The sequence below is a fragment of the Dysidea avara genome, chromosome 5, assembly GCF_963678975.1.
Source record: "Dysidea avara chromosome 5, odDysAvar1.4, whole genome shotgun sequence".
Taxonomy (NCBI): domain Eukaryota; kingdom Metazoa; phylum Porifera; class Demospongiae; order Dictyoceratida; family Dysideidae; genus Dysidea; species Dysidea avara.
In genome coordinates, this window is record NC_089276.1 from 7,612,773 (window position 1) to 7,634,915 (window position 22,143).

At 37.1% G+C, this 22,143-nt stretch overlaps 1 protein-coding gene across 1 annotated transcript in view; it reads left to right on the plus strand.

Moving 5' to 3' along the window:
• The window catches only part of LOC136255607 (cell adhesion molecule DSCAML1-like), a 53,020-nt gene that overhangs the window by 26,007 nt on the left and 4,870 nt on the right, over positions 1-22,143 (plus strand). The window contains exons 10-20 of the mRNA XM_066048410.1: positions 2,633-2,929; positions 3,751-4,059; positions 4,164-4,466; positions 8,920-9,101; positions 9,247-9,364; positions 12,843-13,085; positions 15,686-15,778; positions 15,937-16,248; positions 17,352-17,672; positions 18,278-18,595; positions 21,188-21,302. Of these exons, the coding sequence (XP_065904482.1) occupies positions 2,633-2,929; positions 3,751-4,059; positions 4,164-4,466; positions 8,920-9,101; positions 9,247-9,364; positions 12,843-13,085; positions 15,686-15,778; positions 15,937-16,248; positions 17,352-17,672; positions 18,278-18,595; positions 21,188-21,302 (2,611 nt within the window). The remainder of the gene's footprint in view (positions 1-2,632; positions 2,930-3,750; positions 4,060-4,163; positions 4,467-8,919; positions 9,102-9,246; positions 9,365-12,842; positions 13,086-15,685; positions 15,779-15,936; positions 16,249-17,351; positions 17,673-18,277; positions 18,596-21,187; positions 21,303-22,143) is intronic.

The following is a 22,143-nucleotide window of genomic DNA, read 5'->3' on the forward strand; positions in this document are numbered from 1 at the left end:
GTTGAAAATTCCATTTTTTTTGTTTGTTTTTTTGTGTACTTGTCTTCTTTAATGTAGGCTAGATCACTGTTTTATATTGTCTTCCATTTAAAATAGTCAGAAAGCTGGCAGCTAGCAGTGGTAGCACAGTGGTTAGAACTCTGATGTATTGTGAAATGTGGGCTCAGAATTTCCACGAATTTTAGTTTTTTCCATGTTTTAAGTTGCTTCTTCTGTTTAAGCTGGTTAGCCTCAACTCTATCAGCCGTCGTAGGGTTGAGTAGATCTAATCTGGATGACCCAACAATAGTTCGGCTGGAAACACCTCAGTAGTAGTACGTATTTGGAGTCAATCAATATGTCTTGAGAAACGTAGTCAAAAGAGTACGAATGTTTCCTTTTGTCACTCTCTTTAACCCTTGCTTCATGATTTGTACAGTGTGCTCTGCAAGCCCATTAGATGCAGGATAGTATGGGGCAGATGTAATGGTGAGTTAGATGTCTGGCACTCATACGATACATGAACATTCCTTGCACCCACTACTGGCAAATACTATGTTTGCAATTTCACATATAATGCATCAAACTCTTTTGTGGGCCAAAGCCTCTCATGTGCATCCTCAGACATTATAGAGACAGAGGTGCCCATATCTATTTCCATGGATATGTCTCATTCATCTATTTGTAAAAGTACCTTCAATCGTTGGTACCTTCCCTCCAATCTGCTTTACTGCATCCACTGAAGCCAAAAAATCATCTGAATCTCCACCAGGGTCATCATCTACCTGCCAGATTGGCTTACGCTGCTTTTCAGGAGGAAGTTATTTGTGTTGCTTGTGTTTCCCTTGCTGTGGGGTTCCAGAGCTTTTACACACCATGGCCAAATGTCCTTTCTTCCCACATTTATGGCATGAATGATCACGAAACTTGCAATCTGAAACTTTATGTCCAGAAAATCTGCAACAATAACAGCTTGGGGTCTTGCACTCATAACCTTGCGAACTCCATCTTGTTTACTTCCAGTAGCAACACTTGAACTACTCAAGTCACGCTCATGTCATGAGCCTCTCATTTCCCTCAAGTACTTTTCTGCTTCCTCACAGCTTTGAGTGATATCTAACATGCATTTAAATGTCAGTGTAAGCTCTGTCAATAGTTTCTTTTGTATACCATCATCATTAATTCCAGCAGCTAATCTGTCACGGAGCATTTTCACTAGTGGTGTGTCTCCGAAATTGCAGTATTCTGCCAATATCCTCAGCTCTGCAACATAAGTAGCTACCAATTCACCAGGCTTGTGGGTTCTACAATTAAAATGGAAGCGCTGCATTACTTCCGACAGTGGGGGTTATAATGCTTCATAGCACTGCTCAAACAACTGATCACTAGGCTTCACGGGTGTTAAAATACTCCTTAACAGTTTGCACGGGCCAGGTCCCACTACAGACAAGAAAAGTCGACAGCCTCTTTGCCTTATTTTTGTCTCCAACAATCCCATTAGCCTCGAAGAACTGTTCCAAATGTTGTATTCACTCCATCCTTCTAATTCTGGATTGAAGTTATCTATCTTCCCAAGCAGTGCTGCCATCCTCGTCGCCAAATTATATGGTGTCTTGGATAGCTACAATTAACTACAGTAGCGCATGATGCAAATGAGTGTGACAACCAAACAAGCAACAAAGAGCAAAGACTCATTCTCAATCCAAAGATTATTATAGTTAAAACCATACATCCAGTCAAACTGGTTTTACAAGATTGAGAACATGCTCATATAACTATTCCTATAAGTATAATTATAAATATGTATACTACATGACCCACTTTAAAAGATATCTGGGTCTTGTTACTTTCATGGACCATGCCCACTTATCAGGATCATTGGTTTCTGTCTGTAGGCATACATAGAGCGTTATCAATGACTGCGCATGAATCCATGTCTGTTGCTGTCTGCAAGCTTATATGTAGAGCCACGCCCAGTAATCGAGTATGAGTTCTAGTCTACTCTTGCAGCAGACAGCTTCTGTCTTAAGCCACACACATTTGCATGTGTGGAACCACACTAATTTACCAGTAAGGTGTGTTTAAGTAGTGTCCACGATAGCCACTGCCTCAACAAACTGCTATCAAAAGCTTGGACACAAAGGTATGAAAATAATATTGATGGATTTTAAATTTAATGGTTTGGTAGCAAATCGCCAATTCGCCAAATTTAGATTACCGCCAAATTTTGTTGTTATATGGTATGTAGCTCCATGCAATATTTATGACACAAAACAATTTTTGGTATGGAAATTTCCTCCACCTTCAGTGCAGTGGAACCTCAGTTATCCAGACCCCATTTATCCGGATTCTCAGTTAATTCAAATACGGAAATGACTGCTCTTTTAGAGTAGTGACTGTTCTATTAGGGTAGTTGAATAATACGAATATTTACCAATATTCTTATGCAATTTTGAGGTTATTTATATAGTTATGAACTTTTCAAACTTATGGACCACATCTGGATCCAAGGGGTTTGGAAAACTGAGGTTCCGCTGTTGTTTGAAAGTACATCTATTTTATAACACAACTGTTTTCTTGATGGCTAACTAAGTAATGTTATGGTTGCTGAGAACATAATATAATAATTGATGGTTGCATTTTCTTTCCATAGTGGCTGCAGTGATAGTGGATAGTCCACAAACACAGAATGTCACAGCTGGACAGTCATTTACACTCGCTTGTAATGCTACAGGTTATCCAGTTCCTACCATAGAGTGGAGACAGAATGGCACATCCTATACCATCAGAGACCCATCAGTGATCACAATTACACCAGCAGATGAACTACGATCTAATAGTAGTGTTATCACTGTCACTAATGCTACTACTAGTGATACAGGACTATACCAGTGTGTGGCTACTAATGTAGTAGTTACTGACACAGAGAATGCTACAGTTATTGTACAAGGTATAGGTAAACTGTGTCTGCTTGTGCTTAGTACATTATGTATAAGTGTTCATGTGTATCTTGCATGCAATTGTAATAATGATCACAATTATCGACCATAATTGTTTTCAGCTGTCTTTTAAAACAGTTTCTTGTACTGTCAGATTGTTATGCTGTATCTGTCTGGGCGCCATCCTTAAGTCACAATTCACTGTCCAGATTAGAGAAGATGCTTAATTATGTTGTTCATATAGTGTATAGATTAAGGAAATTTGATAATGTTAGCACTTTGCAGAGGAAGATTGGTTGACTATCTGTCTGGGCTTTAATCCATCAACATTGTGTGTTAACGTTTTGTTGCCATTACCATAGTGTTGTAGAAAACTCTATTGTATTAAATTCACTTTGAGGCAATCCAGGTATAATACCAGAACTGCTTCTCATTTTGCTGTTCCATTATATGAATTCAGATCATCATCTACCCAGAAGTTCTCTTGATCAAAGAGGACCTATTGGCAGAATAACTTCCATCATGCATTAAGCAAACAAATAATTATTATGTATTTAAAAAGCAAGCACTACAGCACGTTCAGGAAATTGACCGGACCTATTTTGTAGCTATTAATCATTTGGTTTGTCACTTTGTATTTGGGTTGTATTAATTTTTTCTCTCTTTTCTTTTCTGATATTTCCCATTAATCATTTGTACTGTATTAATTATTTCTTTTTATTGTTGTTATTGCTGTTGTTGTTGTATCCCTGTACATACTATTAAAACTCCTTAAAGAAGCCATATTAAGAACAGAATCTTCTTAGCAATTAATTGACATGTTCTGTTACAGATTGTCCTGATGAACCCATTAATGTTGAATTGTTTGATGTTACTTCACGTGGTCTCTTCATTAACTGGACTGAACCTCATGACAATAATGCTCCAATTACTGGCTACAATATCACCTACCAGAATCCTGATTGTCTGGTAATGGCACCTAATAATCAACAGCAAGATGTGACAGTGACTAGTATGGACTTACAGGCTGAAATCACTGACCTTCATCCTGGGGAGAATTATAATTTTATTGTGATTGCCATCAATAATATTTGTCCCAGTGTACCCGATATACCAGTTAGTGTTAGAACAATGGAGGAAGGTACTATAGTACAGTAGCTAGTGTGCAAACAGTTTCTGTATAGTACATATAATTCAAAAATGTATTTTATTTCCAGCCATTAGTATATTAATTTATTTTTCCAGCTCCTGCTATTGCTCCAATGGTGGCTACTCCAGTCCCAACTACTACAACTATTAATGTAACATGGAATGAGTTAGCTTGTCAAGATCATCATGGGGTCATCACACATTATGAAGTACGCTACAACACTTCAGACTTTAATGAAGATAGATCACTAACACTCAACACTACAATGGGAGATGATACCAGTTTGTTAATAGAAGACTTAGAGGAGTTTGGTAACTACACTATAGAAGTGAGGGCCCATACTGCAGCAGGAGCTGGTCCTTATAGTTCACCTATAAATGTAGAAACATTACCAGACAGTAAGTGAACTTGTGTAGTCAAATATCTGTACCGACATAAAGTATTTAAAGTAGCTGTGTGTTGCAATAACCAGTCTTATAATTATAACTTTTCCAAATTTCAAGTTAATCATTTATAACTCCTCAGGTAATTAACCAATCACCAACTCATAGTTGTATGTAGTGAAAACTAAATATGACTGGTTCAACCGGTCTTATTACCCATGACAGCTGGTTTGATTTTTTACCACAAACACTAAACTATGTAAATACACTACCAAATTTCCCTTCAGGCTTGAGTGGTCTACTTTTGCTGGCTGCTTTTCCCAAGCCAGTGGAAAGCTTTACAAGTAGTCTGGATCCTTAATGGAGCTTGGGTGACTGTACGTATATGCAGCTCCCTGGTGTTGAATCGCCTCCCAGTGTCTCTGTGAGACAACAAAAGTAGACTAAGTCCTTGAAATTAGGTTAGGTAATCCTAAGGCTGCAGCACATGTTGCTGTCAGACCTTCAGTGCTGGTCGCTGTAAAGCGCTAATAATAAATACTTTAGGTTTAAGGAAGAAAACCCATCCCTCCTGGAGGAAGACTGAGTGTGGCCCCAACTAGACATTGGGTGACCTGCAGTTCGAATCCTGGTGTTGGAGGGATTTGTTTTCCTTACTTTGGCCCCTTTTCTGTTACACCTTATCAGTCAGTAAGTCAAGTCACTAGGTCTAAGTACTTGAAATTAGGTTAGGTAATCCTAAGGCTGCAGCACATGTTGCTGTCAGACCTTCAGTGCTGGTCACTGTAAAGCGCTAATTATACCACCAAGTACTAAGAATAATACGAAATGCGATTAAAATTACATCATAAATAAATAAATAAATAATGAATTAATAATTAATGTTTGAGAAAACTACGAGGCCTAGAGACATAAACTAACCGGGGATTGATTCGCCTATGAACGAAGGTAAAACCATATAATCGTTGCGCCTGTTCGTGCTGATGACCTTAACGTATGTATAATTCTATATAACGTCCAGTACCACACCCATGCTTTAATTTCAGATTGCGCAAAGGAGAAGATTAGCGAACAGGTGCAGGTGATTGTAGGAAAGTACCTTACGCGTAAACAACAAGATTACAAGTATGTTCAGGTAGCACATTGAGTTCCAAACTGCCATGCCAGCTGCGAGGCCAGGTGCCAGTGGACATATTTCAGGTGATGAACAAGATTAAGGGTATGTTAACATGATTGTTTGTTGTGTATTTGTATTATTTTGTATACTTCTATTCTGGCTTGCTAGCTGAATTATTTCCATCTCCAGTGTTCAATGGCAATAATACATTGCTGCATACAGTTCTATGGTACAATCTGCATCTCCTGTATGTTGTACAGTATTGTGTTACACATCATTATGCCATTGCCACACCATTAATTTACCGGCACTCAGCTACCAGTAGTTTTGTATTGAGCCTGGCAAGCCATTGTGTGGAGAACGTTAACGCCAGCACAGTTTTCAGCTAATAAGTTTGTGTGTGAAAATGCATAACTCTCAACCTGAAGCCTTTCAGTGCCAGGAGTGAGATCACTTTGTCACAGAAGCACAATACTTCTAACAACATGCCCCATTAGTAGGTTGTCCCGTTGGTGATTGTACTTGGTTGTATTTGCCCTGGGCCTAGTAATAATAATAATAATAAATAACAACACCCAAAGCAGTGAACAGTAGAAACATCTGCCAAGGAGGGCCTCAAAGACAATCAACAATATATGTGACCCAGTCTGAGAAAATTGGTCTTTTGCCTATTTAAAAGTATCAAGAAATGCCAGTTCTATCTGGAGATGGGAGCTTCCTCTCAAGCATTTTTTACTGGAAAACCCCTTGATTTCATCTGTGTTCTACTCTGATATTACTATGGACCAGTTGTCACGTCAGAGAATTGCTGTGGAGTGTTTCTCCCAGAACGGAGGGTCTGTGGTGCTCTGCACGTCAGTATTAATACAACTTGCTGAGTTTCTCTGAGACATTGACTCTACCTCATGGCATAGCTATACTCTGTTTGAATTGTGTGTTAGACTCTACTCCTATACTCATCATTAGGCATAACTGGATAGATGACGTTGATGTTGATGTTCTGGTAAATTGCTATAAATCTTGCCTCATTAGGTCTTTCAAGGAGTTAATCATCATAATTAATTCATTGTGAAAGCAATAGCACTGGCAGTGACAATACTGCAAGGCAAATGCACATCATAAAGTATAGTACTGAGGAGTGATATCACTACTCATTAATCTTTATTGTTTTACAAAATTGCTGTAAATATGGAAAACTAGGCCAAACTGTTGATATGTGATCCAAGTATTCCAAAATTTACAGCTGTAAATAGATTGATACACATTTCGTAATGATTGCTGAGTATTATAAGTCTCACCTGAATTGCAAATTTAATCCCTACAGTACATTAGCCATGCTCATTTATTTAGGAACAATTTGTTAACCCACTTTGTTTGATATCAAACAGTATGGTAGTACTGTTTAAGTAGGGATCGCCTGAAATGACACGCATTGCCAAAAATGCTGCTATTTAAAAACCAGCCTAGAAGCATCTTGCATAACAAAAATCACATTTATGGAATAATATTAGACCATCCAACATCAAATGTAACATTAAAAACAAGAAAGCACTTACAGACGGCCAGATATAGAATTTTTTAAACAGTAAAAACTCAAAGTTTCATCTGCCTCACTCATTCACTGACCACAGTCGCAAGCCTAGAGGCAGCGCACGACCACAGTTTTATGCCACGATAGCATACTCACCAGTGGGATGTGCCTTTTGGGGTTCCAACGAGTGTGTGCCCTCTGTACCTTGTCTTTCCTTTTATCTTCAGTCAAACTGTTCCTCCGTCTTCTTCATGCAGCGAAACTGTATTGAGGCATTAATTTTCCATATCAACACTTTCTTTGGGCAGCATAATATACACCACAAAAATATTTAAGACACTTAGACTATGCTACTGTACGGAGGTACTAGATATATACCTGTATCTTCACGATAGGTAACAAGATCACGCCCATTCGTCCATTATCGATTCATCAATCAAGACCATGATGACTACACCCCTTTTAGGGCAAGTTTAAGGGAATAGTGACCACACGCCTTTGTAGGCTGACTCGAGATACTCTAATACAGCAGTCACCCTAATAGAACAGTCACATGTTTATAGCTAGCTGTATGCTTTAACAAAAGCTGTATGCCTAAATAACAAAAACTAAACAAACTAGTATGTTAAAATTATATTTTTTTAAATGAAGTAGGATCTAAGCGGTAAAAGTAGTGAAACGAGAGATAAATGATGGTAGCTATTACAGCATAGCTCGGTAGGAAATCCCTACTTTGGCATGGTATAACAATTATTTTGTACTCAATGCTAAAGTAGGGATTTCCCACTGAGCTATGCTGTAATAGCTACCCATCATTCATCTCTTGTTTCACTACTTATTGCTTGGATCTCTATTTCATTTTTAAATTTATAATTTTTAATATACTATTGTAAACATACTATATAGTTTTTTAAAGTGAAAAAGTCAGACATCATGGGTCAGACAGGATGGAGGATGGTGCTCTTAATGACAGTCTGCGTGTGTAGTAATACATCCATGCACACAGTATACTTAGAGTTAAAAAAAATTATTGCAGATATATTTGACCGGATCTGCGAAAACCCGACATATTTGCACATTTTTCATTTTTTTTATTATTGAATATGTACAACCTACTTAACCGGGTGCATGCTCTGGCTAAGTTTCAGCCTTGTATGCCAACAACTTTTGGAGTTACAGCCCAACAAGTAGCAGCAACAGTAAGATCGATTTGTACTGCAAGTATTGGGAAAATAAATTACAGGTGCTTACAAAAACGACTGTAACATATAAATGCAATGTAGTACGGAGTTGCAACATGTACCATCATGTTCGCCATGAATAGGGGAGTCCATTACATGGTGAGGATTTTCTCCTACCCCCACCCCTGTCTTCACTACATACAGAGACAAAATCAGTGAAGAAAAATTGATCGCGTATAACCGCTTCAACATGATGTAAACAAATGCCCATAACTCGTGTATCCTTTTAGGTTACTGCTACAAAACTAAGATTTTTGAACTGCTCGTGAGTACGCGAATACGATGGTATAATACATGTTTTTATCATTGCACCCTTTCTTCATAAAGAACAAAATTTTACGATATTTTTTTCATTTATGCAAATATGTTACGCATTGCAATCAATAGCCTACACTGAAAATTTAGGCTTGCACCATTATGTTGGATTTTCGCAGATTCGGTCACATATTTACTATACTCATACAGTAAGGTGTAATCCATAGTGGGATTTTGGGAATGCAAGTTACATGGTTCAACTTCACATTTAAATATCTATTCACTCCGATATTGTACAATCTAAACTGTTTTTGTTTCAAACAGTTCCCAGTGGTTCGGTAATGGATCTAAATGCAAGGCACATCAATCCTACTACAGTGGAACTCAGTTGGGGTCCAGTCATGGCTAGAGAACAAAATGGGATCATATTATCATACAACATCTACTATCAACAGAATGATAGCATGTCTAGTGACTACACAATGATTGTTAATGTGACAGAGATGGTAAGTATGTATGCACATACAATGTCTATGCAGTGCTACACTTTGTAAATTTATTTGATTGAAATGTAACTATACGGTTTTACAATTAATTGTATGCTGATGGTCTACACACCACACATTGCAGTGTTGTTCTCTTTGTATACAGCAACGTAACATCACTGATCTGGATGAGTTTGAGCTGTACATATTTACAGTAACAACAAATAACCAAGTTGGAGAAAGTGATGTCAATGCTACTACCATGATTATGACCAATGAATCACGTAAGAGTAACTTAATGTCTTTGTTTTTGTGTGTAAACCTGTAAGCTAGCTGGTAGTAATAACAGGGACTTCCTAAGTACATGTTCCTATATCCAAGATGAAATGTTTGGATGGTATTTTGTAGATAAATTGCCTTTTATAGCCTTTTACTATAGGATTGGACTCTACTATCAACTTGTTTATATCCTCAGACCATTTAGGCTCTGCGGTTGTGTGCCTTTGTTTTCACAAACCAGTTGGCTATCTAATAATATAAATCATAATCCATTCAAATATATAGACATAAAGATAATAACACTATCAAGATAGTTATCAGAGCAAGGGCGGATTTAGGGGGGATGCTTGGGGTGCTGAAGCACCCCCCCTCCAAAATTTTACTATGTGCCAAACTAGGAAGCTTCTAGAAGTTGCAATACAGATGCAATTGCATCTTATACGTATGCATGGGAAATGAAAAGATGGAAAAAGAAGGGAGAATGGATAATCTTTCTAAGAGGGGTTCAAATTATACTTTTGGTGTGAGACAACCTAAAAGCTGCTAAAAATCGAAATACTCTAATAGAACAGTCAACTACTCTAAAAGAACATCCATAATAATGTTTTTTTTCAAGAAGTTGCCAGTGTGTTTTCATGACCTGTGCACTGCTATCTTACCATTGCTCCAAAATCCTGCCATTTACTAATCACTTTCTGAGAACAACTTCTGTCAAATGGTTTAATATTATAGTGGGTATTTTCAGATGTTGCTACAAACTTGATTCTTGGGTTGACATGCTTAAGTAAAGCAGTTAATTTCTTAGCATGTATACAGTTACAAGGCTGTAGTATCTGAGAACTGTTTGTTTTTGCTTTATCAGTACCAAAGTTCCATGCTGCATTTATCTGAATCTAGCATCAATTGAAGCTAATATAAAATTTAATGTCATACATGGTTTGCACTCCCAAACCTCTTGAAGCTCAACTTTATAAGCTCAAATGATACTGCAGCATTTGCGCTCATTTACGCTGTTACGCTATAAGGGGGTAGTTGTGGCCAAAAACTAGTTGTATATGTAAGTGACTTTGGACTCATGTTGTAAAAAATTAATATGGTGATGCATGGGGCCGTAGTTGTAAAAAGTCAGAAAGAAATAGCAACAGAATGGTCTGTGGCTATATTACAAAGTTGAAGTTATTTTTGTGTGCATTTTAAATCTCTACAATGACCTTTAGATCCAATCAACCTGTTTATACTGTCTTTGACAATCTACTATTATGTATTGCCTTATAATCCAGTAGCATTTAAAAGTGTAGCTAGCTTGTTCTGTTTTTCTAAAATTGCTTGCAACTGCACTCATCGATCTTGTACCAACAATCTTTCAGTACAATAGAGTATTAGGTTAAAAATAGCTTCCAGATTCAATCTTGTGATAGCTATGTTCCAAAAATTTCCAGAGGAAGCATCACTCCAGACCCTGGCCCCTAGTTGGAAATTTCTACATATGTGTACTCTGATGGTGAGTGTGTACAGTACTTTCCTTCTCAAGCCCTCTCTTCATTGTTACTGTTTGGACGTTATAGTTTGAACCATGAGACTGTAAAGCACACTAGCTATACCTTAAGCCAAGCAATACACTAAATTTGGTGATCTTGTATTTTGATGAATTTACAATAAAAATTTTATTAATTCGTGAATTGATGTTATCAATTAGCAAAAAACCATTAAATTGCTAAATTTAGTGTACCACTAAATTAAAGTATTTCAAACACAAAATTAATGGATCATGTATAGCTGGTCGATATTCATATCCTTCCCCTTCCTGTTCTTTATGTGAAGAATAGATTTTTAGTTACTGGTTGTGCCCTTATATGACAGCTATTATTACAACTATTCTGGAATAATGGTGTCATTTCATCATTATTACATTTAGGTGATTCACAATGCTTTACAAGCATTGTGAATCACTTAAACAAAGTAGCATCATTTTTCAGTCAAAAATGTTACCAAATTTAATACTGAATAGGCTAAATTTGCTTCTGTGGGGGTATGCCCCCTGGCCAGACCCCCTAGATAGAACATGCTCCACATGTTGAGTGTGCTTTGCATACTATAGCTATTTCTATTAACCAGTTGTCGCTTTTCTTAGCCAACCAACCAACCATTCATGTTAGCACCCCCCCTTCTGAAATCCTAGATCCACCTCTGCAGAGTACAATTATCATTATCATGGAAGTTTTCATTATTGTGATAATAGTAAACTTCTGCATACTACAGTAAATCAATCTACAATGTATAAACAGCAATCATTTATCACTCTTTTCTTGTAACAATTTTCCTGATGCAGCTTTTGTCATTGTCATTAGTCCTGGACCTGTAATTTTTTATATTTTTAAAGAGTAAAGCATTTGTAATGCTATTTGTGACTGGGTCTGAGAAAACCAGTCTTATTGCCCATGACAACAGATTTGATTTTTCACCAAGACCACGAAGCTACATGAATAAACTATCAAATTTCATGATCAAAATTAGCTAGATTTGAGTGGTCTGCTTTTGCTTCCTGCTTTTCCAAGCACAATGACAATCCGTATGAGTGGTCTGGGGCCCTAATGGAGCTCTGGCCAGTCTGGGGATGCCTGTATGTGGCTGTACAGTGCTGTGGTGTTGAATAAAGACCTGTGCTGTAAATTCCTTTTATTTTAGCCAGTTTTGACACCTGAATGGCCCATAACGTGGCCTAATTCATCCCTATTCCTTTTTCTTTAAGATTTTAAACAGCCTCTGACCCTCATCTGGGCCCCCCTCCCACCCCTTTGGAGCTCGCCTGATACAGTTAACCTTGGTTTAAAAGCTATCTAAAATGGCAGTAAACTTAGCTTTTGGCTACTTGTACAGTGGATGCTCTGGAAGGTAAGGAATTGGTGTAAAACGTCTGAAAATTTGGTACATGTTGCTTCAACCATTGGTGAGCTACAACACACTGAATACTTGAAACTGACATTTCTTGATACTTTTTAAATAGGTGATAAGACCAGTTTTCCCAGACTGGCTGACATTTGTGGTTTATGCAACTATCATGATAATCGAGATAATGAGTATATACCATTATCAAGATACCAGAAATTTTATTATTGCACAGCCCTAATAGACATAGAATTGACAAAGTATGTGCTCTAATTGACCAGCTTCTTTAATCAAATGAATGTACACTATGGTACTGCCCAAGCGCAACTTCGCACTCGTTCGCACAAGCAACTTTGCTCGAGATTTTCAAAATCATAAATTAAGGGGCATGGCAACTGTTTCACTTGCAAGACAACGTGGCAGCTGTTTCGTTCACGAGAATCGCAAGCAAACAGTTGCCACGCCCCTTAATTAACAATTTTTAAAATCTCGAGCAAAGTTGCGTGTGTGAGCAAGTACGACGTTGTGCTTGGGAAGTACCGTATTATAGTGATTTATAAATTCAATTGTTTACCCCTATTATTAATATTGTTACAGTTCCCAGTGATCCAGTACAGAATGTAGTAGTCACAAATGTCACTGATGATACTGTTGCTGTGATGATATCCTGGGACCCTCCATCGGATCCTAATGGATTTATTCGTTACTATCGTGTTGAGTTTCAACTGATACTTGATGGTGGTTGTGGGGATGATCTATCAGATTCTGAAGTGATGTATAACTTTGCTAATTTTAGTGGAATCAGTGAAGCCTCTACTATGGTTACATTAACTGGACTGGGTGAGTAGATACATACTTACTCCATTGTCACCTTCACAGTGTGGTACTGTTTACAGGTTTTTGCAATTGAATTCGTCGCCTTTGCGATTGAATTCGTCCCATTTGTAATTGAATTTGTTGGTTTTGCAATTGAATTCGTCCCGTTTGCAATTGAATTCGTCGGTTTTGCAATTGAATTCGTTGGTTTTGCAGTTGGATTCGTCAGTTTTGAAATAGAATTCATCGCGTTTGCATTACAATTCATCATAAACAAAATGGCTCCAAGAAACCAACCGTTCATTAAGAGACGAATTATTTACGCCATGGAGAGTTACACTTGAGACACTAGAAGGTAATTGAAGCTGGTAGTACGCAAAGCTGATAGCTATCTGACAAGTTAATTAGCTTGCTCACGAGTGACCACACCCATCGCGAATGGCGTAGTAGAGTTTTGGAATATTGCTGATAGGCTGTAGAGGAAGAATTATTGCCTTATAAAGAGTTGTTTACTACTGTTGTACTTGAACAAGTTCTTGTAGCAGCTGCTACATCATGTTTTCGTGTTTTCTCCAGGTGCCATTCTTGTTATGGACGAATTTAACTGCAAAAGCGATGAATTCTATTGCAAAACCGACAAATTCAAATGGGACAAATTCAGTTGCAAAACCAACGAATTCAATTGCAAACGGGACGAATTCAATTGCAAAAGTGACGAACTCAATTGCAAACGGGACGAATTCAATTGCAAAGTCGCCGAATTCAATTGCAAAAACCTGTAATTAGGTACAAAAGATTTTGTTTGCACTATCAAATAGATGTAGTTAGTATTGTAGTCATTTATAGCAGGGATCATATATATATATATATGGATTGGCATTTTCCCTTCAAAAAGAATTACTGACAACTAGCATTACTTTCCCTTCACAATGACTTGGCAATACAGAGTAACTGTAGTCAAGCCCAAACCTACCTTCAGTACTACACAAAACACCCCTGACAAGTTACTGTGATATTTTAGAAATATTTCCTTAGATGTCTGAGGTTACTAAATCCAATAGAAACTTGTGATGGAGTTACTAAATAGTTACTAACCTATTGTCTAGCCTGTGGTTGTTTACTACGTTCATCAAACAAAAATCAGCATAGCCAAAATGAAATGCCCTTACCATCAGCTTACTTTCTGGACTAGACAGGCGTTATTAGTGTTGATGTAGACCTTGATACACCAATGTCACAGTGTGGTGCTGACACAATAAACTTGAAGGGTAACACTCAATGCTAGAACCCATAGTTTGCCATTTGTTAGCTTACGTTCTAGACAAGATAGTTTGGAATTTATCTAGGCATGGTTGCTTGATACACCAATGTCATGGTGTGGTGCATGCAAACACCATCAACTCAAAGGGCCAGGTGAATTATAGTCACAATTTGCCACTTTCTTTCAATATTTTTTGCTTAACTCATCTAAGAAAGTACATACTTAGGTAGCATTGGTTTTTATGCTATTTAGAGCCCCTCAGATGATGTGGGCTTAGATACCCACATTGTCCTTGGGTATCTAAATAGTGTAGAAACCTTGTCGGTTTATTCTAAATAATACTGTACTAAGTTCTTTTATTTAGTGCATTTACTGGCTAGCTGAATGACCTGACTTATTTACTCACTCACTCACTCACTCACTCACTCACTCACTCACTCACTCACCCATTCACCCATCCACCCACTCACTCACTCACTCACTGATGGTTTAAGACAAACGCCACTCAATATTGGCAAGTGCGATGGGCTTAACATGTTCACTGATAGATGTTGCTTCACCCCATCACAAGCCTTTTGGCATATTGCAGTAGGTAGAATGCACGCATTGTGAATTTAGGTTTTCCTACTTTGTGTTCCATTCCTTTTTGGTTATATATAGCACAAAGGTGTTGGTATTCAGGTTGCATGTCAATGGCTCCTTATGCTGTCTTCATAAAACAGGAATTATCTGTATTTTTTGCACTGCAACTCCAAGACATAATGATCCTATTAAATATTGTTTGTAGATTTGTTGGATATGTAAAATAGTGCCAGACCTTTGAATAGTACCACATATTTATACATAATGTATACATGGCTTTGTAGGTACATGTTTATATACTTATGCAAATGTCTGTAAGGCTCACATCTACCTGTTGAAATGCTCAAGACAAAGTTGTAGATAGTACCAGTAGACCCTCATTTTTCTGTACCTTTGTTTATCCAAAATTGGAAATGACTGTTCTATTAGAGTATTTTGAGTACAATGTATGTTCTATTAGAGTATTTCAATGCTCGGTATAAAATGTATGGGCTTCGGTTATTCGACAATTTACTTATCTGAACACCTTTACCAATTCTTGAGACACATTAATCGGTATTCGGATAACCAAGGGTCCACTGTATACAAAATTCCATATATCAGTAGGCAAACATGTTTTTTTCATTGAGAATATAATAATTGATTCCTGGCCTGTGATACCTGTAAAGTATAACAGAGTACTGGTATATAACAGTTAATATATTTTAATAATAATAATAATAATAATTGTATTGAAGAGAAAATGATGTGGTTGCACTCAATACTGGTGTTTTTATTGCAGTTGGCTACCGAGAATACACATATTCAGTGTTTGCTGCCAATTCAATTGGTGAAGGCCCACTAGTGAATGGCACTTTCCTCACAAGAGAAGACAGTGAGTATATACATTGTATGCTATTGTTTGAATGACTAGTACATTGCAGTTATAACCATATTATACTATGTGTGAGCCCATGGTCATAAATTGTTTAAAGTGTATGATATATACATAACTATGTTTGTACAGTGACTTTTACTACCTGTATTCCCCAGCTCCACTGGCACCCAATAACCTCACAGTAAACTATCCTGGGATGCCTCGTAACTCAACTACCCTGGTGGTCACTTGGGATAGATCATTATGTAATCGAGGTGTCCTCTCTGGTTACGAACTGTGTTATGTCCCAACCTCAGTGGGTGATTGTGTTAGTAATGGAATGAGAGTGAACATCGCTGGTCCTGATACACTGTGGTACACTATTACTGACTTATATATTAATACTAACTACACTGTTGAGGTGAGAGGAAGGACTGGAGCAGGTCTAGGAGATCCTGTAACTGGTATAAGAGCTACAGATGAAGATGGTAAATTTAGTTAATTCACTGTAAATACGTAAGAACTCAACAGAATTATTATGGATGTTATTGCATTTCTGTATAGTATGGGAAGATTTAAGGGTATGTCCATGCTACCAACAAGTTTGTAGTGTGGTGAATGGGCAGATCAACTGGCTGTAACACAGTATAGCACCAGCTAGTAAAATTGCCATCATACAGAAGACTATACTACTCAGCAAACTGCTGTACTTGTCTGAATGGGAAACAGAAAAATAACTGGCATAAACTCAGTGTTATTATGTGGTTGTACATGCAAAGCTAGGTACCAATGTATTCACTGAAACATTTTACAAATGGTTGTGGCTTAGTATTTTCATCTAAAATAAAATTGCTATAGTATATAAAGACACTCATTTCACATCTATGGGCATCACTTCAGGAATCTTAATCTGTAGATGTAAATCCGTGTAACATTTTACCAAACTATCATGACCAGATTGGTATCAATGCACGCACGCACACACACACACACAACACACACAACACACACACACACACACACAACATACACAACACACACACACACACACACACACACACACACAACATACACAAAACACACTTACTCACATCAGATACAATAATTATTGGGCAAGTAAATACAAGGGGTCCACAACAGAACAAAACCACCCCCAAGAAATTTAAGATCTCACAAATATTTCGAGATCTCAGTATTGTTTTCCATAGATTACCTGAAGCATCACTGTAGATTTCAGTAAAACAGCTTCCAAGATTTCATGCCTGTTGTTGACCCCCTCTAGCAAATACTTCATGTGAGCTGTAATGTCATAGCTACAAGAGTTCTCTTTCTAATATACAATTATATAACTCCTACAAATGGATGCCTTTGATCTGCTCATGTATTTCACAAGACAGTTATAACAGTGCTATTGGTTTGTTTAGTACAATGCCTAAAGCTGGGCAAGGGTTGGGGACAGGGGTGGAGTAGATATGCAATAACATGCTTTTAGTATTTGGAAAAGGCAACCACTGCAAGTGGGTAATGTTGTAAATTGTTATTTTATTGTATATTTACATACCTGCACAACTAAATTTGTGTTCCTTTTCAGCCCCTAGTCCTGTTGTAGATTTGCAGACAGAGTTCACTCCATTCAATAACACTAGTGGGACTTATGCTATCACTTGGACACCTCCATCATCAGATAATGGATCATATTACCAAATTTTGTATTACTCATTCTCTTCAGCGTATACTATAGGACCATTATATAATGGCTCATCTAGTATCAGGCTGGACCAAGGACAAGGAAGTTACAATGTTCCTAATGCTCTTTATTGTACTGATTATGCCATTACTATCACAACTGTTAATATGAAGTACAATATCAGTAATGGACCTGTTGAATATATGGAGCAAACTGCTTGTGCAGGTACGTACTGTATTGTTATGTATGTGTTTGTTATTTAATACTTGTCATTAAGTTCAATAGTACTTAGCTCCAAGAAATGACAAACAATATTTTGAGACTTAAAGCAGCAATTAATTTACACTTATACAGTTATGCTAAGATAACATACATTTCTATGATGTAGAATTGCATCCTACTATAGTTATCCACTTTTGGTTCCTGCCTTGATATCAACCATGCTGTTGGTAACAATAGTAGTTACTATTACTTTATCAATTAACAGTATAGTATTATTAAATGCACCAGTGCTCTTTTTATACGTGACAGTATGTGGCATAAAAGTCCATGCACTTGTTACAGTTAGTAAACCCACGATACATATGATATATTTGATCGGCTTTAAGCTATAGCTATAGCCATCAAATATGCAAATATTGCTTACCTTTCAATGTATCCAATGTTGAAGAAATTCCCATCAGAATTTCCCACACTGCAACTGTAGTGTACATACTTGTGGAGTTTCAGTTATATACTGTAGTTGCTAACTATGCAGAGTTTGATGTACATACATATGTATACAGTATGTAAAATAGTGTCTTATGACTACAGCATTATTTATTCCACAGCACCTACAGCTGTTCGTGACCTTCAAGCCATGGCATCTTCCACAGAATCAATTTACATCAGCTGGAATCATCCCGAGTATCCCAACAGTCAATTAACACGGTATATTGTCTATCATAGAAGAAACCCACCCATAATCCAAATGTCACCTAACATTTTAAATGATGGTTTTACGGTTGTTGAAGTGCCTGTGAACATGCTCAGCCTAAATCTGTCTGGATTGGACACCTTTACCAATTATGCCATTCACATGTCAGTGAGAGGAGAAAATGTCAATGATGCTCCTATAGAAATAGAAATATCCTCCAGAACTAATGGTGGTTAGTTGCCTTATAAATGCAATTTTCAAGAATGTGTTACCAAGATATGAATTATGATATTGTTTATAACAAAACTTTAGTAAGCCTCTGCAGGTATGGGTGACTTCCCTTGTTTCATTACTTTTTATTCCAATCATACTTATATTATATACCACATTTACTTGCCACACTGTTTATTACTTTATTTCAAAAATTGATGCAGTGACTATTCGAATTTGACCACCACTTGATGCTCAAAAACAATGTTGAAGCCCTTTTTTTCAAAACCGATCATTGCACCACTTGAGTGCTGCTAATATTGAAGGTGCAGTGTTTAACCAAGTAAATACAGTAGTTATAACATGCATACGAGGGATATGACTGGAATATAAATAATTGTTTGTTTGATTAAGGTGCTTGTTATTAGAGACTTCTTTACTGCTTGTGTAAGGATTTCACGGAATTAGTGAAGTCACATCATATAATTATGGCAAACAGCAACAAACCCATATGGGTGATTTTCCAAAATTTGGTCACATATATACGTATCATAGTAACTGTATATTAGGGATCATGGAGGTTTGAGCTTTTCTGGCAAAAATAATCGCCCCAAAACCAGCCTCACAATGCCATGTCTTGGCAGTATTGGTGAGGTACACCCCTGTATAAGCAAGCCCAAAAGTATCTTCAGAATGGCCAAAATTACTGCAGATAAGTTGCTATCGGATTTTTTTTATTTTAACAGAATTTTCTACTGACTGACTAACTGACAGACAGACAGACAGACAAGCATAACTTGACAACTATTAAGGCTACAGGCTTGATTTCTTTATTGTTAGATATTGCTTCAGCCTGACTGGTGCCTTTTGAGGTACCGCGGTATGTACAATGCATGGATCATGGACCTAGCTTTGTCCCCCTTTTTCCCCTATTTCTTTTCACTGACAGTGCAAGGTGTTGATTTGTGGTAACACATAATTGTGACCAGATCTGCGAAAACCCGACACAATAGCGCAAGCCTAAATTTCCAGTATTAAGCATTGGTGAAATATTTGCATATTATTGAAAAAAATTCTGTAAATTTTTTTGAATGCCTTTTTCGCAGTGAAAGAAGGGACTAACAATAAAAACCTAGATATCATCTTATTCGCCTACTCAACAGAAGGAGGAAACTCTTTGTTTCATTGCAGTAGACCAAGGATACGCAAGTTATGAGTGTTTGTTTACATCAGATCGAAGCGGTCATATGCAGTCGATTTTTCTTCACAAACTTTGCCTTTGTATCCAGTGAAGAAAGGCAATAAAAGGACAATCTTACCCAACAAATGATTCCCCTATCCATGGTGGACATGATGATGAAAATTGCAGCCCAGTATGTCCATCCTTTCGTGAGTTACAACCATTTTAATAAGCGCCTGTAATTTATTTTCCCAATACTTGCTGTACAAATCGATTTTTCTGTTGTTGCTACTTTGTAGGGCTGTAACTCCGAAAGTTATTGGCATATGAGGCTGAAACTTTGCTAGAGAATACACTTGGCTAAGTAGATTATAAATATTTAATAAACAGGAATTCGAAAAATTGTGCTATTGTGTCGGGTTTTTGCAGATCCGGTCACATATGGCTTCCTCACTGCTGACTATTGCCAGGGGTAGGTAACAACTTGAAATTACGTAGATCACCTTTGAAATTAATTCTGAAAGATGAAACATTGCCGGAAATTTGTGCAGTTTGAAAGATGAAATTTGACAATCAAAAAGATGTAATGAAAATTTACGGAATTTTACGAAGTCTAAAATTTACAGATTTACTAATTTTACAATTACTAAATATTATGTAGATTTTTGAACTGAAATTTGTTTTGAAAAATGAAATATGGGCAGTCATATTTCTGAAAGATGAAATATGGGCATTCATCTTTGAAATTTCATACTGTAGACAATTTTGGCTCTTTACCTACCCCTAAGACTATTGTGTTTGTAACGAAAGCCATCTGTGTTTTCCATAGAGGTGCTTCTCGTACTCTTTTTCATCTGTAACACTGCATAACGGGCTGAACATGGCTGACAACAAATCATAATGGCACTTCACTTTTTGATAATAATAGATGGTTGAGGCAAAATTCAGATGCAAAATTAATTGTATGGTATGTCAGGTATCATTCTCCTTTTTGATGTGGTATGTGCAGGTTTACCAGCCATAACTGTGTTATTATAAGGAAAACAAACAAGTAGAAGGAAATATGAAGTTAGATTAAGGATCAAAGTGAAACAAGAGAATAGCTATAAAAAGTAGTGAAACAAGAGAGGACATAATGTCCACTAGTATATCTGCAGGTATAGGCAACCACTCTTGTTTCACTATTTTTATACAGTAGCTAATCCCTTGTTTCGCTCCTTTTTGATCACTAATCCAACTTTAAATTCTTAATTTTACTTCTACTGTACTTGAATATACATATATATTGTACTTGGTGGTATTTGTCTACATCTAGTGTGTTTGTAGTATACATGCAGTGTGTATGGTGTATGTCTGTAGCTTTTACATTGCCCATTGCAATAAATGGCAGCCAATCTTATTTCATGTGTTACTGTGTATTTTTTTCTCTTGTAGTGCCTCCAGTTACTCTAACACCTCCTCCTACATTGTCTCCACCTCGTGCACCTACCGCTACCACTATCACTGTAGTACTACCACCACCTCATCAAATTCAAACTGGAGAGTTGTAGTGAGTCAAATGTGTTAAGTGCCATGTTATACACTATACTGTACATGACATTACACCAGGTGTCTAACATTAATTGAAACAGCAAAACGAACCTGTTATCTAGGTGAACAAGGTAGCTATTAGAGTAAAGTGCACAAAATTACCGTATACAGTAGCTATTAGACCATATTTATGTGAAATTGAAGGATAGAAATAAATACTGCAATACTTGTGGATAAGGATTTTGGTATTCATATAGTATAAAATTAATACTTGACTATGTATTAAGACCATGAGACCCATTATTTATCAGCTCAAGTGATGCATTTATCATCAAGAACATGAAAACTGTGAAGTTAGAATAGCAGAATTGAAAGGGCTTTGTTTATCATTGTGTCATTGCTACAATGTACTATACTTGAGAACTGCTTATGGTAACCATTATAACACATCACATAGATATTACATCATCTTGATTTTCTGGGTCATTTGGATCGCAGGGTCTAATCCACTTTTATCCGAGCTTGACCTGCATGAGAACATAAATTAACAAGCTTGATTACACTGATGGAAATGCAGTTGTACATACTCAAGAAACTTGAGTGGAACCACACCCATCATTTGGAAATGTGTTGGTTGTTCTTATGGATATGTGGAGCCACACCCATATATCATGATTGTGAGTTTTTGCTTGTAGGTAACTAGTCTAGCATCAAGCAAACCCACTTATAGTGCTGTAGCTGCCTGTAGGCTTATCTGGAGCCACACTCACTTATCAATCATTGATTTTATGTATTAAAATGTGACCAGATTTTACAAAACCAATCCAAATCGCACATCAGGAAAAATCAAACTAACACCA